The sequence below is a fragment of the Strigops habroptila genome, chromosome 5 (assembly GCF_004027225.2).
Source record: "Strigops habroptila isolate Jane chromosome 5, bStrHab1.2.pri, whole genome shotgun sequence".
Taxonomy (NCBI): Eukaryota; Metazoa; Chordata; class Aves; order Psittaciformes; family Psittacidae; genus Strigops; species Strigops habroptila.
In genome coordinates this window covers 79958987-79975548 of record NC_044281.2, presented here as the reverse complement: position 1 = coordinate 79975548, position 16562 = coordinate 79958987, and the positions used below count along the sequence as shown (strand labels likewise).

At 41.0% G+C, this 16562-nt stretch overlaps 1 protein-coding gene across 5 annotated transcripts in view; it reads left to right on the top strand.

Moving 5' to 3' along the window:
- Nucleotides 1–8334, top strand: part of C5H10orf90 (chromosome 5 C10orf90 homolog) — an 84988-nt gene extending 76654 nt beyond the window's left edge. For all 5 annotated transcript variants that reach the window (XM_030488515.1, XM_030488518.1, XM_030488513.1 and 2 more), the window contains 3 exons: nt 5445–5508; nt 6785–6884; nt 7435–8334. In XM_030488515.1, the coding sequence (XP_030344375.1) occupies nt 5445–5508; nt 6785–6884; nt 7435–7473 (203 nt within the window). In that variant the 3' untranslated portion in view covers nt 7474–8334. The remainder of the gene's footprint in view (nt 1–5444; nt 5509–6784; nt 6885–7434) is intronic.
- The last annotated feature ends 8228 nt before the right edge of the window (nt 8335–16562 follow it).

Here is a 16562-nt window from a genome sequence, read left to right as displayed (position 1 = left end):
CAGCCAGCAAATCCTCTAACATGCATCCTTGTGTTCTTCAGATGCCATTGGCAGCTGAGGAGATGTCTGCAGGCACCAGCCCATCTCTATTCACGTGTGACTTTAGCTGTGTCATTTCTCAGGTTCCTTTTCCTCATCAAAACTCACAGCTAGCAGTAGTGTCCCTGATCCTGCCGGCATCAGGTCCCTTGGTCAAGGCCGGCAGCTCTGAATAAAGACTAAGCAGCAGCCAAGTAATTGAATTAGGAAGAGGAATGACCTATTTTTATGATACTATTCTTCATCACATTGATTAGAGCAGTGCCTATGAGTCAGCTAAGCACGGCAGCACATTGCAGGTCACTGGCAGTGGGTGACACGGTCCCTCAGGAGCCTGATGCTCAAACTCATTATGATGATAGGGGAGAGGTGATGGAGTGAATGGGGTGACAACATGTCCCTTCCATGCCCTCATCCTTGTGAAGGGGGGAGATAGCCAGCCACTGTGCAAGGAAGGTGGAAATAAATTGGAAAATCTTCAAATCTGAAGAGTTTTCTGTGTGATGGTGGCAGCATTGAAATGATGTGCCCTGTAATGGGTGACTCACGAAGTTCAATCAGTGTGCTGGGGAGTAATTTCATTGGAGTCTTGAAGTAGCCAAATAGGAAACTGAATTCTTGATGATGGACATTTTAATTCTGGCGTAAAAGGTCTGATTTCACCTACGATTAGAAAGTGAAACATAAGAAGTCAGGATTAAGAAGCTGGTGCAAGTTTTACCAAGGATTAAATTAATATTTGATGAATTTACTAAGATCTGTCATACCTTCTTCATTAATTGCCATTTTCTGAAGGAAATTTTATGCTTTTCAAGACTATGTGCTCTAATCAAACAAGAATGATTTAGGAAGGCCAGGTGAGATGCTAATTAATTTTTTTGCTGAGTGAAATCCATGAACGTTCAAGTATGATTTGGACAGAGTGGACTGAAATCTCCTGCATGATGCCTCAAATTAGTATGAAAATGGGGGGGTTTATCATTTTTCAAAACAGCCCTTTTAGACATGCTGGTAAGGTTTTCCATTGTTAAGACTGAAATATTAAGGAGGACCAGAACTCTCAATAGGACAGAGAGTTCTGAAAACCTGAAAGCCCATGAACCACCTTCCTATGGGTCCCCTCGGGTAAAGGACCACTTTTGAACTTCAGCATTTCTCTGAGATGAGCAGAAGACTTTACCATCAGACCTTTAACTAATGGATTATTGCACTTCTTATAATACCAAAACCTCATCTGTTGACTGCAGTTGAAGTAATTCATTGCATGAAGTCATGGACATACAATGTGCAGAAGTTTGGGCAGCACCCCTGGGTGTAGGCACAACTTTGTATTCCCTGGATGAATTCCCAGTCCAGTGCTATGGGGATGCTAAGCTGAATGCCACCCTGACATTTATCTTCGCTTCAAGGATAATTTATTTTTTAAGGGACTGTTGATTCTAAAAAGCAGTGTTTAAAATAATATTTTATATCATAGAACTTCTTTGGGTGAATGGGCTTTTGGTGAATTATTTTTCAGTTCAGTAAAAAAGCAGTTTAATAGGGAGCCACCACTATCAGTGCTTTGCTTTTCAGGGTCTGGCAACACATCTTCAAAGGCACATTTTAGCTCATAATAAACACTTATAATTTGCATTTATCTTAGGAGAACATGTTATGTATATTCTGACAGGCAGAGTTTAGCCTTTGATAAATTTTGCTACTCTTTTTTAAGTGTTTCAGTGATTTATTGGTAAATAGGAAGTCAGGGGATGGTTCCAACACAATCATTTTATCTGTTCTCTGTCTAAACATTTACTAACTTCCTGAGCAGGAAAGTTACTCATCCTGTCTGAGGTGCAGTTTAGCATTAGTTAACATATATTACCGTGATGACCCATTTACCTTCATTTGCAAGTTGCTGAAGTGGCTTCTTTCTCCCTCAATGGAGATGTGTTGCACACACTGTTGGTGTAGATACCAGAAGCCCAGTATTTTCACAAGGTTTGAATAAAACACCAGTGAAGTGTTTCGTGCTTATCTGTCAATACCTTTTTTAACTGCAGGGCATCACTGGAAATGTTGAATGTCTGCTTTGAAATCCCTTCTTTTCTAGCCTTTGGAATAGTTTTTTCCAAAAGTAATACAAAGCTATGAGATTTGATAAGGAACTTTGATAAAATGCAATTTAGAAGACTATCAACCTGGGGAATTGTCTGCTTTATAGCCCACTTTGATCTTCGCTTGGTAGGGAAGAATGTTAATTCAGGTCTTTGTGATGTGTTTGGCAGGTTATTATAGCTCTGAACGTGTGCTGCTCTTCCACATTGAGATACACTTTCTTCTAATATTGAAAATTTTAATATTGAATACACTTTCTAATATTGAATACTATTTAAATACACATATGAATTTTTTCTCATTTATACTAGGTTTTATTTATTTTTCAGTTAATTTTTGAATTCTAATCCTAAAACCCATCGAGCATTAGCCTTACTTCTGCTTGATGCTGGCATATGATTTTTTTTCTCATACATAGCAACCTGAGAGTGAGTCAAGAGATACTCCATGGATGTTTAGCCATAAGTGTTAATCTTTTGACTCCAAGCTGCTTCACAAAGGATACTTTTAGAACCAAGGTAGATTTCTATTTTTCTTGGAGGATTTTCCCCGTAGTTTCTTTCTAATCCTTCCTTTCAAAGCCATCTGCACAGCCACATACCTTGTTCCAGACAGAATCACCAGGGTCTGATGCCCTTCAAGACCATTTCTGTGCCATCAGGAGAGGATTATTCTGGAGTTAAAGCTTTATGCTCAAGCACCAGCACAGCTTTCAGCCTCTGTGGTGCCTCCCAGCACTCAAACATAGGGGCCAGCCTGTCTTAGTGACTCACAGGAAAAATAGAGATGAGCTTGTCATGCTGTTTACAAGATAGGTCACTGCCCTGCAGATCCCTGGCTGGGTTTTTCATCCCTTGCATGTTCTGGTGGCTACACACAGAGGTCTGGAAGTGTTAATGTGTCATTAACAGCTTCTATTTAGGAAAAAAGTAGGGGGGAATCCCTAAACCAATTAATTTTGTATCAGAAATCCTATGTCTGAGCACTCCCTGAATAAAAATTCGTACATTTGAGCAGATGTCACTCCCAGTGCATAGGAAATCATATAAAAGCCAAACTCTGTGCTGGTCAGTCATGCTGTTGGATAGTATCTCATTTCAGGAGAGGTCTGCCTTGACTTACTGCGTGAGGGCTTGGTGCAGGTAGTGCAGTTTCTGCTGGGGTGTTATATCCAGTGCCCTCAGCTGCTCTTTTGTGCTCAAGTACAGGGAAGGGTGCAAGGAACTGGTTGTGCTATGAGGGATCTTGTACTGAGGATCACATAGACAAAAAAAGATGCCTGGATTTGCTGTGCAGCATGAAGTGCCTCCTGCTTTTGTTTCAGCACTGCAGGGAACCCATAGGAATGGCTCTGTATGATTTCAGACTGATCCCATGCCATTCTCCAGGTTAGGGGACATGCCTGGAAGGGATCATCCTGCAATGCTGAGCTGTTAGAATGAGGTTGAAAACCTCAAGCAGCAAGGGGCTATGCTGAGGCTGCTCTGAACTGCACTGGGATCCACATTGGTCCCAGAAAATCAATGCCCCTGGACCCTAATCCTTCAGCAGGAACAGCTGGGTCATGGGCAATCTGCTCCCTTAATTTTCAGGCTTATTCAGGCAGTAGCATCCAAGTGTTTATTGCTTTTAAGTTAATCAACATGTAAATGAACATAAACCCACTAATAAATAAAAGACAAATTATATTTTCCTAGCAAATTGGGCATGTTGCTTGTGTGTACTGAGGATTTAATAAGCACGATTAAGTGTAGGCATCTGCTGAGCGGAGAAAAGTTAGTCCTCAGGCAGAGGAGGCTTCCATCCCTTCTCAGTTTGTGTTCAGAATAGGAACTGCTGCAACGTTCCCTTTTATTTCTACATCGAGATACAACAGTGATCTTAAAGGACATATAGTGTTTTCCTGAGAAGTATAGTAATCTGAGTATGACTTTGCCTCTGGGTGTAGCCTTGTAAGCTGCTCGGGGCTGTTTGGTTGCTGAAACATCTCCTATAAACATCCCTGAAACATTTTCTGTGTTAAACAGCAGGGAAGGAAACCTGGTGGGGAAGGGGTCTTTTTTGGGTAGTAGTCGCTGGGTTTGCTCAGGGCCAGTTCTGGAATGAATTATTCTCTGTATTTACTTCTCTGCCTTGATTATTGTATTTTGTCTCTTCGGTGAGACGGCAGCAAGAGGCCGATGTGGTGCCTGCTGTGATATATATTATGTCTTCTAAACTTCCTTGGAAAATGGAAGTGCTTAAAAGTTTGCACGTATATTTATCATATGTCCTGCAAAGATACTGGCAAATACCTTTAATGTTCAGATTCCTGTGACTACTGAGGGGATTTATACCCCTGTGCTCAGCACCCCGGTGAAACCACATGGATGTGGCTGGGTGTAGAGAACTCTCTGGTCATCCTTGTGTTCAGGCACCAGAGTGTAAAACCAGTTCTTCTATGCATCTGAATTTTCTTTCATCATCCTGGTGTACATCTAAATAACATAGCTGTGCAGGCAGCAATATTCTTCTCCCCCCTCTCCCTGAAACACGTGCTTAAACACTTCCTCCTTCATCAAGAATCAGTTCTGATTACTGGCTTCCCTCCTTGTACAAACACCATCCCTTCCCATTTAGAAACCATTTTTGCAAGGAAGGTGTTAAAATTACCTATTCCTGACACTTACCGACTGCTAAGATCAGTAATTATTTTCCTGCATCCAGGGAAATGCTACTTGGAATTATCTCAGATATCTTCATGTTTGATCAGGAAAGAGTAATATAATTTTCCTCCTCCTAAAGCTCAGCATAATTATTCACAGCCCTGCAAAACAGGTGTAAATTGAATCAGAAATAATCACACCAGGCCAGGTCCCAACACACATTAGAATCATAGAATCATAGAATCAAGTAGGTTGGAAAAGACCTTTAAGATCATCAAGTCCAAACATTAGCTGAGGATACTGTCAGTGTGCACATGAGAACGTAGGCAAAGTAGATTACTTGGTAGAGCAGAAATCATTGCTGGTTCTTGATCTGAATAAAGGGCTCACACAGCTGTATGTGACAATGACAAGCCTGCAATGGAGGTGGTTGCTATGGGTCTTATCCATCCTTCCCTTTCTGTAGGGCAGTATTGGGAACCAATCCAGCTCCAGATTAAGTTGTTAAATGCGTTTCCATTGACCTGTGGAGATTTGGATATCCAGCCTTAAGCCATCAAAAGTTTAATCAGAGACAGCATATCATGACTTCATAAAATGTAACATATAAAATCTCAGTAAACATAGATTTCTTCAATGTTAACATTATTTTCCCTCTAGATAACCTCTTCAAACCAAAGGAAAGATTCATTCCTGAGAAGGAGATGCATATGAGATCTAAAAGGTACAAATCACTTTGGTTCTGAGTTCCTTGTGAATCACTGCCATCTCACACCTAAGGCAGAGCATTTCCATGTTATATTCATACACTGAAGGATTGGTCTTTCACACATGCTTGCCATGTGCAATGCCCATGATTTTATTCCACAGTATCAGTTTGATAGATCTGGGGCACCCCTGCCCTTTTCTAGCAGTTTCAGACAGCATGGGGTATTCATGGTGTGAAAACTAAGCTCCTGACAGGTACCTCATAGAATCGTAAAACCATAGAATGGTTTGGGCTGGAAGAGATCTTAGAGATCATCCAGTTCCATCTCATGCTGGACATTCCAAATGTAAGCAGTACAGTCATAGCGGTGGGTTTTTTACTCACTCTGATTATGGCACAGAGTATGGGAATTCCAGCAAACTATTAGGAGCCTGCTGCCTGATGTTTAACTGTACTGTATTTCATGCCATCATTTACAGCAAGGAAAGCTGCAAATGACTACCATGCAGAATTCATCCTGCTTTTAAAAGTGCCCAAGATCTGTCCCATTTCTCTTCTGCAAAATGCAATCTCCAGCCAAAATGGGCTGCTTCAAGAACTCACTCTTGCAAAATATCATAAGGAGAAATCAGAACTAAACAGGCTTAGTACGCATACAGAAAACAGGACTGCGGCGAAGGAAGGTCTGACTTTCATTTCAGCGTCCTGGGAATTTTACCATTGATTTCAGTGGAAAAAGATCAGACCAGAAGTCACCTTTTTGAGGGCAATTTATGCTCTTTATAAGATGGACAGATTATGTTCTCCTTGACGAAAAGAGTTCCTAACGACAGCAAAAAATGTTAACAGTCTACAGTCCTAGAATGACGGTTTTCTTATATTTTAGAAAAATAAGTCAAAATAATTGTTTGGCATAAATTTTGTGACCTAAATACAAAAAAAGTGTACAGGCCAGATTCTGGTTTAAATTATGTTGCTATAAATTGAAACCAACTCCACTGAGCTCATTAGAAGCTGCTCCAGAATGTTGCTGCTGCATTGAGATAACCTGATCCCATCTCTTTCATTTTTAGTCCAGAATTAGAAGTGGTTTTCTACGAGTCAGCTTTTATATAAAAAGCATTATTGTTAATATTTATAGTTAAAAATATTTTATAAATCTAATTCAAGTATTTGGAGGTGCCCATTAATGAGAAGTATTGCATTGAAGGCAAATGTTTCCCATAGGAAAAACAAATGATTTGCAAGTCCCAGGGCTGACACGTGAAGTTAACTTCCAAATTCATTGCAGGATTTATGACAATTTACCTGAAGTGAAAAAGAAACAAGAAGAAAAACAGAAGCGGATCATCATCCAGAGTAATAAGCTGCGTGTCGAGAACTTTAAAAAGGTAAGGATTTATGGTAATGCCAAGTTTTGTAACCCTTCTTTACCTGGGAATGGGGTCTGTAGAGTCAGCACCTTCCTGGGAATCCTGTGCTAAACATGTGCACACCCTGAGAGCAAAGGGTGAGTTTAAGCCTTGTTCTTGGGTTTAGGCACCTCTCTAAACTGGAATTAACAGCTGAACTTTGTGTTGGAATAAGCATCCTAAACTTTGGTGTTTTTTACAAGCAAGTAATTAATTAGTTGTGGTAAAAAGCTGCATTAGCACAGGTAATCCCAGTGCAGCATTGAGGCATTCCCAGATAATCCTGCTCCACATTGTACACAAGTACCAGTTTTGTCTTGTTTCAGTACTCTATTCATCTAATGACACCTTTCCTGTCCAACAAGGAAAAGCTTTCAGTGTTTGGGGTTTTATTTATTATTTTTGAGCAATGTAGGCAGCAGATTTGAAGTCTGAGAATGTTAAAACTGTCTCACCTACAGTATTAGTTACATCTACATCATGTATTTTAACAGTATCTTAAGGTTGTTTTGCACTGTTTTTTTCCCAGCAATTACTGGACCAGCTCCTTCAAAGAAACACGGAGTGACAAAGGATTCTCTTGCCCATTATCCTAATTGGATCTTGAATGCCTTTGACTGCCATAAAATTCACTGTTATCTCAATTACCTGGAGGTGTTGTTCTTATCTTTGGCTCTTTGTATGAAGAAAGAACATTTATATTTCAACTGAAATTTATAGGCATCTTTCAAGTAATCAAAACCAGTCTAAAAGGAGCACAGCTGCTTCAGAGCATCACCTTTTGGTCAGCTTGCCCAGAGGAAATCATTTAAAGAATTTTAAATGCAAATACTGAATTACAGTGGTATTATTTACCTTCATCTTTTGAAAAAGATGCATCTCTGTAGCCATAGAACTGGTTTTATAAGATCTGGACAACTTATTTCACTGAAGTATTCTATTAATTGATTTCCTGTGAGTTAAATCCTTGAAGTAAAGAAAAATGAAAATCATTATTTGTTATGTTTAGAAACTAGCTGAAATAGCATTCCCACATAATCATAGAAGCAGCAGTTTCACATTAATACTTAACATACCAAAAGGGACCAATATTTTAGCTCTCTGGAGAACTCTATTCCTGTTTATGTAGTGAATCTACATAGCAAGCTTACCTGTTAAAGAGCAATACTTTAAAACTTGATTGTAACAGGGTTTTGTGTTTTTCATTGTAATATATATTTTACTCCACTTCTATGATCACTAAGTATTTATAGAAATGGCATATTAAGAAGTGGTGCCAAGAAGTATGTTTGCATCAAAACTGCAGAACTAAAACCATCTGTAATGTTTCCTCCAAAAATATTTAAATCTTTATTTGTACATTTTGGAAGTAAAACCAACCAGCTTACAAACCAATGGAGTTTATTTATGGAATAAAATATGAATACAATATTGATCCAACTGCTATGTTTTTATTTGGTATTGTTAAATATAACACAATTATTGAAACTGCTTGAGAAGCCCTTGCATGCCACAAATCCTATGGTAAAAAATATTGCTCATAAAAAACATAGCAAGTGTTAACCTCTGTTGCACAAACACTCAACTGAGTGTGTTTGAATGAAGCTGGAATTTGGCCTTTGAGATCTATGCTTTATTTTTCTAATCTAGCTCGAGATGTAAGGTCAGGTTTTTTGGAAGAAGGCTGTTTGTGAGCTGGGCTTTGGCCACTGAGATAGCCTCCAGCTGTGTGACCTGTGCTGGACATGGGGAACTTTTAGTTATATTTTGTGTTCTGACTGCCTCTGTTAGATTACTTTGCCTCTTTGTGTTTCAGCTTCCCAGTTTCTAAAGTAGGATTAATGATGTTAATTTCTGCTCACAGAGAAGATATATTGAACAAATATATTGCATTCCAGATAGATACCTTTAAAACCTCATCAATTAGTTCAATACGTTTCAAGAGGACATCTAAGGTAAGGCAATGCTGGTTGTGAGGAAGAAATTGCCAGGGTTCTTCCCCAGAAAAAGTCTTTTTAACCAAGCAAGTAATGCTGTACTGGAAACCAAAGTCAAGGCTGGACCACAACAGCTCCAAGTAGAACTTTCCTGCAGAAGTCAGTGCCAAAATCCCTTTTGATTTCAGTAGTAACCCAGCATTTCTCCCCTTTGGTTTCTTAGTCTCTAGTTTCTTGACTTCAGAGAAACGCAGCTTTGGTTCATCAAGTTTGTACCCTTAAGGAGCATTATTTCCTGCACATATCCATAGAGAAATACTATATATACATTTAAGCCTGCTTGTAATCTTACCCTAGAGCCACAGAGAGACATTTTGGTATGGAGACAAGATATTTGATATTCAGTATCCATGGAGCACACAGCACTATGCTCGCTTCCCTGGTCAGGAATGTCTCCTCGTGTGGGACTGACCCCTAGTCCACCGGGAGAAGAGACCCCCAAAGCTTTTCCCACTTCTTCTCTGGCAGAGTGGAAGAGCCAGAGTCCTCCTCATTAGGAGTGAAAGAGTATTTTATGTTGAGATTGGACATTTGTCCTGCAGGATGCTCAAGAACTGAAGGGAGGTAGCTTAATCTAACTGCCATAATATATCCCTTCTCCATGCCCAAATAATTTTGTATGTATGTAAATATATATGCATATTTGACATTCTTCTCACTGTCTGCCTGGGAATATCAAAGAGAGGAGTTGATCCTCCCTAGAAATCACAGCACCCAGATCCTCATGATGATACGAACCACATAAGCAACAGGAATGAATGGCAGAGGCTTGGTGTGACATGGGTCAGCCAGGTTTCTGCCCCTTGGCACCCCCATTGTCATGCTGACCACTTCTGACCATGCTGACCATGGAAGACACTTCTCAACTGATCCAGGTTCCTCTTGTTTCTGCTGGATATCCCTGGAGACAAGGTACCATACCAGTCTGCTGCATCCTCACCTCCATTGGCTCAAGAGGTACTTGAGCTTCTCAAGGACTTAAAGTCTGTGCACTATCACAAAATCTTTTGTAAAAAGGCTATTTCCAGATGTTTTTATTTTATCTAAATGTAATTTTCAAAATCTGTAGGACAAATCTGTGGTAATTTGAGGTGGAAATTCTCTTGTATAAATAAGCTTGGGAGTAAACCTACTGAGCAAAATGCATGATGCAAATCACTGCCTGGGAATGTTTTATATGATATGAAACCTTTGGTTCAGAAAACCATAAACGATCTCTCTTGCAAACCTAATTTCTCTTTCTGGGCCTTAAAAAAGAAGGTATCTGGTAATGTATCCAGCAAACAATTCTGACATTCATTTCAGCTCTACAATCCAGTCATTGTAATAGGAAATAGACTGTACAGGAAAATGCTATTTCAGAAAAAACATGAGCCTCACAGGCTTAGCCCTACACAAGCAGGCATCAACTTAATGAAGTTTAGAGTTAGGAAAAAAAATAGACATAATTTCACTTTGGACTTGCGGGCATTTCAAAGTAAAGAGTACATTTGCCACTGCATAGTACTCAACATAGAAAATTCCCAACCTAAACTGGAGATCACCCGCACTTGTCAAATACTGCGATTTTTCTTCTTGTTGGATGCTGTTTGAGTTCAGGTTCTCTGGCTGCTGGCCCATGCCCTGTGTCTTCAGCAGGGACACATTTTCCTGCTGGTACAGTTCTATAAGGATTAGCATCTCTGGTAACAGGCACTGCCATTTGTCCCCCATATCCCTCGCTGGGACATCTCTTTCACACCACTGATTTTTACGTGCCCACAGAACAGTATTTATTAATGAATGTTGGTTGAGGTGAGATGCTGAGATGGTTTTGGGGTGTTACAGCACAGAGCCTGCATAGGCTTGTCAACACATGGACTTGGTGTTCTCCTTCCAAAACAGAAAGCCTCTCAGCAGAGTTGACATTTTGCATTATCCAAAATGGAGCCCACATGGGGAATGCAGTGCTTTAGGTGTGCAAGAAGTGGTGTTTGTTTGCTTGCTGGTGCCATTAATTTCATCTGACAGAAATACCTCATCAAGGATTGAAAGTCATTGCAACATAAAGCACTGAGGGTTACAGTATTCCGGGGATTTATTTTAAACCCAAATATTTTCCTGTGTATGTGTATGCGAGTCATTAGTTACTTCTTCAAGTTTACTCAGCTGCTCAGATAGATGAGGAGACTGTCTGGGTAAGACTTTTTAGGAGTTTTGTTGTGGAGGATCTGGGATTGGTCATGTTAGTGTAATGCTTTCTGTGAGAGAGCTGATTCACAAGGAAAACAACACAAAAAGCAGGGATAAAGTTCCTGGCAGCTCTCTCCAGAGGAAACGATTCCCCAATACAGCCATCCCAGTAAGAGCTCCATGGCTAAAAATACCCCAGCTCGCCTTGTCTGTAGAGATGTTTGCCCCTTTGGCTTCATGGACAAAAATGCCTGTGTGCTTTGACGGGTGGGTAATTATCTTTCCAGGAGCATTGACTGGCCACTTGCTCACTGACTGAGCACAAAGTATACAGGGTTGTCCCACAAGGTCATATTTCATCAAAGGCTATGACTTAAGCTTGTGTAGTTTATTACTCAGTCTGCTTCGTGCTGAGCTGGGTTACAGCCGGCTGGATGCCTGCGAGATGCCCTCACTGTGCTCCCCTGATGTCCTGGCCACAGGTCAGCACCAGGCAACAGTGGTTTGAGAAGTTCCAACCCCAGCTGAGACCATTCCCAAGCTGACGTCTTCTGCACAAAAGGTGTCTAGAAAGCAGTGGCACAAAGTAAATGCAAGGACACTTAGACATAAAAATGGACTAGGGTAAAAGAAGATACTGAAAATCTTTCAAATATACTGTAAGTAGAGAAGCTTGATGTATGTATGCAAATATTTATTAAGCCTTGATTTAAATATGATAGCACAATTGGAAAATTCCTTGCCCAAAATCCTTATTCAGTCAGAGGAGCCTGTGTTGCTTGTTGAGTGGTGCACAGACTCTGCCCGTATCAATGAGGTGCTGGGCCCCGGGAGTGAAACTTGTCTCCCAACTGAACTACCTGCAGATGTTTTGGGAGGTTATGATTGCAATATCTGTTTAGCTATGACAAAACTCTTCAAAGCAGCATGTAAGTTGTCCCTGCCCATAGCAAGGGATTGGAACTGGATGATCTTTAAGGTCCCTTCCAGCACAAATCATTTCAGGATTCTATGATTCTGTGATTTCCACAGTGAAGATAAAAAGCATCCTCTTTTTTAAGTCAGGCATCTTACTTTTCCTAGTTCTATTTGGCTTTGTACCAAAGCTGTAGGAGGCAGGATTACTTCATATCCACTTTAGATGACCCATAGAATAAGATAATGAGGTGTATCATCTCCCTACTAGCTGCAGAGTGATTAAAGAAAGGGGAGAAAAAGGAGAAGAAATGGCACAAATGTGGTTATGATACACACAACTATATAAAATTAGTAAATAGGCGAAGTGCAATGAACTGCTTGAGGTTCTTGTTACATAGATGGGAAGATGTAAAAGAGCCCCTAATTGCAGAATTATTTTTGGTTTTTAGAAATTGGTCACAGTAATGTGTTTTTACACTTCATGTTTTAAATACTTTTATCTCCTACAGTATCTTACAATGACTAGACTTTAGTTGATATATAATTATAGGAAGATCCTTATGCAAAAATGTACTACATGTAGGCTGCTCCGTGATTCTAGAGTTACTGCAGGTCTGCAATTGGCTTGAGAAATTGCCAGTAGAAAATGGCAAAGACCCTTTTGAAACCATTTTAGCTTCATGTTCTCACTTGGGCCATCTGTTAATGCAGCATCTAATGTGCTTTTGCAGCTCTTGATGCTGTTCTTGAAGAATGGGGAGACTTCCATTTTTATTTCGTGTTTCTGTGCTTTCTTTAGAACTTTCTGTTGACTGAAGTAAGTGGGACTTCGTATCCCCTTCTGGGGTCATATGGGGAAAGTTAATAAAGATCATGACCAAAGGGTGGTCATGGGAATGGTGTCCAATCTGAACTTGGACTAATTTTCTGATTACCTGATAATGGTGTCTGAAAAAAAGGTCCCTCAGCAATCATTGTAATGAATCGTAATATGTAATTGTGTCAGAATGAGGCAGGGAGTGTTGCATCCAACTCTGGGGCCCCAACACAAGAGGGATGTGGAGCTGCTGGAGCGAGGCCAGAGGAGGCCACGGAGATGTTGTGAGGGCTGGAGCAGCTCTGCTCTGGAGCCAGGATGAGAGAGCTGGGCTGGGGCAGCCTGGAGAAGAGAAGGCTCCTGAAGGGGAGACCTTAGAGCAGCTCCAGGGCCTAAAGGGGCTCCAGGAAACCAGGAGAGGGGCTTTGGACAAGGGCCTGTAGGGACAGGCCAAGAGGAATGGCTTTAACCTGCCAGAGGGGAAATTGAGATGAGCTCTGAGGCAGAAGCTCTTCCCTGTGAGGGTGCTGAGGCGCTGGCACAGGGTGCCCAGAGAAGCTGTGGCTGCCCCATCCCTGGCAGTGTTCAAGGCCAGGTTGGACACAGGGGCTTGGAGCAACCTGCTCTAGCGGAAGGTGTCCCTGCCCATGGCAGGGGGTTGGAACTGGACAAGCTTTAAGGTCTCTTCCAACACAAACCACTCTATGATTCTATGTATTTTGGATATTACCGCAGTGACAGTGGTGTGGTCTTCACCAGCCTTGCAGTGATGTCAAGGACAGGGAATTACCAGTGCATTCTATATTGCTGATTTATAGAGAAATAAACCAGTGCTCAAATATTATATCCACATTAGTTCTTCGTGACTAATGTTGTTACAATGAATACCAGAGGAATTAGTAATGAATACCCACTTACTGTAAAGCGTTGCCAAATATATACTTAACTTGTAATGCTACTGGGAGCACATATATAATTTTTGTGTTTGTTGTTATGTAAAAATATAACTTTGGTCTAAATTTAATTATGTAATGGCATAAGTTAAACTGCATGAAAGATACATAATTACGGGCTGCCTGTTCTATCTAATACTATTAGCTGATGTTACAAACCCAAATTTTACTTCTATTTGTTTTCATTTTGAGAGGTTTCACTTGCTGGGTTTGTGACCCAAAGCAAATGTAAGTTTTGCAATAGAGTCTATCAGAAGAAGCCTGTATTAAAATAAGCTGTTTCACTCTTCCTTTCATGAATAATATGAGATTAAGACCTAATTGATTTCACTCTCCCGTGATGTATGCCACAGGCCTTTTTAATGATTTCTCTCCCATTTCCCAATAGGGATAGTTCTTTTTCTTTAAAAACACCCAAAAATATGCTGTCCTCCTAATATACTGTCCTAGCGTTTATGATGATGGATGTTGCATTGTTTTGTGGTTTGCAGAGGGCTAGACAGGAATATTAAAAATATATGACTTCATAGTTTTTAGTCTGAGTTGGAAACTGTCCTCTGCTGAGACATGTAAAAATCTGTGGCTTCTTTTCTTCCCTTTGTTTTCAGGGAGGCAGTGAAATTTGGAGCAGCAGATCAAAGGGTTTGTTCTCAATGTCTAGTCTGAAGTAGAAAGAAAAAGACGTTTAATGGGTTATTTGTTGTATTTAAAGGGATTTATCACAGGAGACCTTCCTGCCACGCTCTCAGGAATGTCCTGTGTGATAGAAGGATTCTGCTGGAGAATTACCTCTTCTTAGAATTAGTATTGAAATTGGTAGCAAAGCTTAAAATGATGTTTTTTCCACTGTGGAAAAGTAAGCAGCTATTCAGGTCCTCAGGGAGAGGATACAGATGTCCAGAACATAGACTCAAATTACTCTGGTTTGGGTGTTCCAGGATTTTACTGTAGCAGGCTGTTGGGCAGAAGAACATTGGTCCTTCTTCCTACGTAGCAGAATTTCCTTCTCACTGCAGTAAATAGGGGTTGATCAACAGCAGAGCATCAAATGCAGAGAGACCAGCACATTTTTCATTTATTTCTTTATTTTGCAGAGTATTAATCCCTGTCTGACAGCATTAAACAAGCTGGTGTGCCACAGTCCTTGCTGTGCACTGCAAGGGAAAGTGGGGATAAGCAGTTACTGCAATAAGTAAGAAAATGGCAGTGCCAGATTGAAATGAGGAGGTTTAGAGGTGTGCATACACATTGAATAAGATTGTTTATCTATTTATTCATTATTTATGAAGATAAATATTTGGTTATGTGTTACTGTAACACAAGAAGAAGAATATCTAGTTAGCATGCTTTTTTCCTCTTCCTCGTGGAAGGCTGCAAGAGGAAAACGTCAATGGTTCATTTGGTGAGGGGTGAAGCCAGGAGCTGACCCTTCATTCCCCATGGATAGTGAGGCTGTTGGGTCAGGGTGCTGGGGTCAACAGGAGGGTGTCCCAATGTGGGGATGGTGCCCCAAGGGAGGCTCAGCTGCAGGGTGGGAGCACAGGAGGCTCAGCTGCCAGTGGTGGCTGTGCTTATGGAGAGCTCTGTGTTTGCATGACCCAGGGTTTATGCTACAGGAAAAGAATGTAACCAGGGACCGTGTGAAATTTGGGTCTTTTTGTGTTTTAACTGCCCAAGAATTTAGGGGGTTGCTGTTGTTGTTGTTAAGTTCCTGTATCCTTGGAGCGGTGGGTTTCTTTCTTTGCTCTTGCTTGAGCTCCTCTCGGCTTTTTCACCCTTGGCGCTGTTACAGCAGCCTGCAACAGTCTCTGTAGTTTCCCTATAAAGTAGTATATAGAGCTTAATCAGCATTAAAGCTGAGCTTACTCCCCTGCTTTGTTAGAGGAAAGGAGCCCTTTTCCAAAATGATGTTGCAGTGGAGGGGTAGGATGAGCTGGGCAGAGCAGGCAGGGGAAAGGAAGGTGATGGCCATGCACAGCTCTCCGTCAGCCCTGAGATCCTTCCTCCAGGTAGAAATGATGCTAGCAGGCAGTGTTCTCCAAATACAGCTTAATGGGAGGGACTGGCTCCCTCAGATTACATTTTACCCCTGAGACAGACTAAAAATACTCCATCTATCTCATTCATAAATGTATAAATAACTTCAGAGTGGATTGTAAATTTTACTTATATTTGAATATAATGTTAGAACACTTTATCATTCAATCAAAGTAGGGGTTGGTATCTAGAAACATTTCAGTTTTGTGGTTCTGTGATCCATGATAAAAGTAATTCAGTATTATGTCCTGTTGATATGCAGGGTCTGGCCGCTGCAAGGTGCTGGCTGGTTTGCCCTGTGCTTGCTCTCTCAGCTGCACTGGCAAGCTCAAAGCTTCAGGGCAGAAATTTGAGATTAATTCAGTGTTATGGTACCTTTAGGACAGGAGGAGAAAAAGGTCATAAACAAAGCAGAGAGCTACAAGGTGAGTGGAGGGGAAGGTAGGAAAGACTAGGTTGGATGGGGCTTTGAGCAACCTGGTCTAGTGGAAGGTGTCCCTGTCTATGGCAGGGGGTTGGAACTGGATGAGCTTTAAGGTCCCTTCCAACCCAAACCATTCCATGATTCTATGATTCTGTGTATTTACTGATAACAAAAAGGTAAGTCTGCTGACCTTGTACTGCATTTTATGGGCTTAACGACTTGGTTGAGCCTCACTCTGCTGCTCAGCAAGGCGTGCTGGAGTGCACGCTCGCTAAAGATAGGCAGAGTGGAAACTTGACCCAGAAATCTATAGAATGCAACATCTCTCAAGTATGTGCA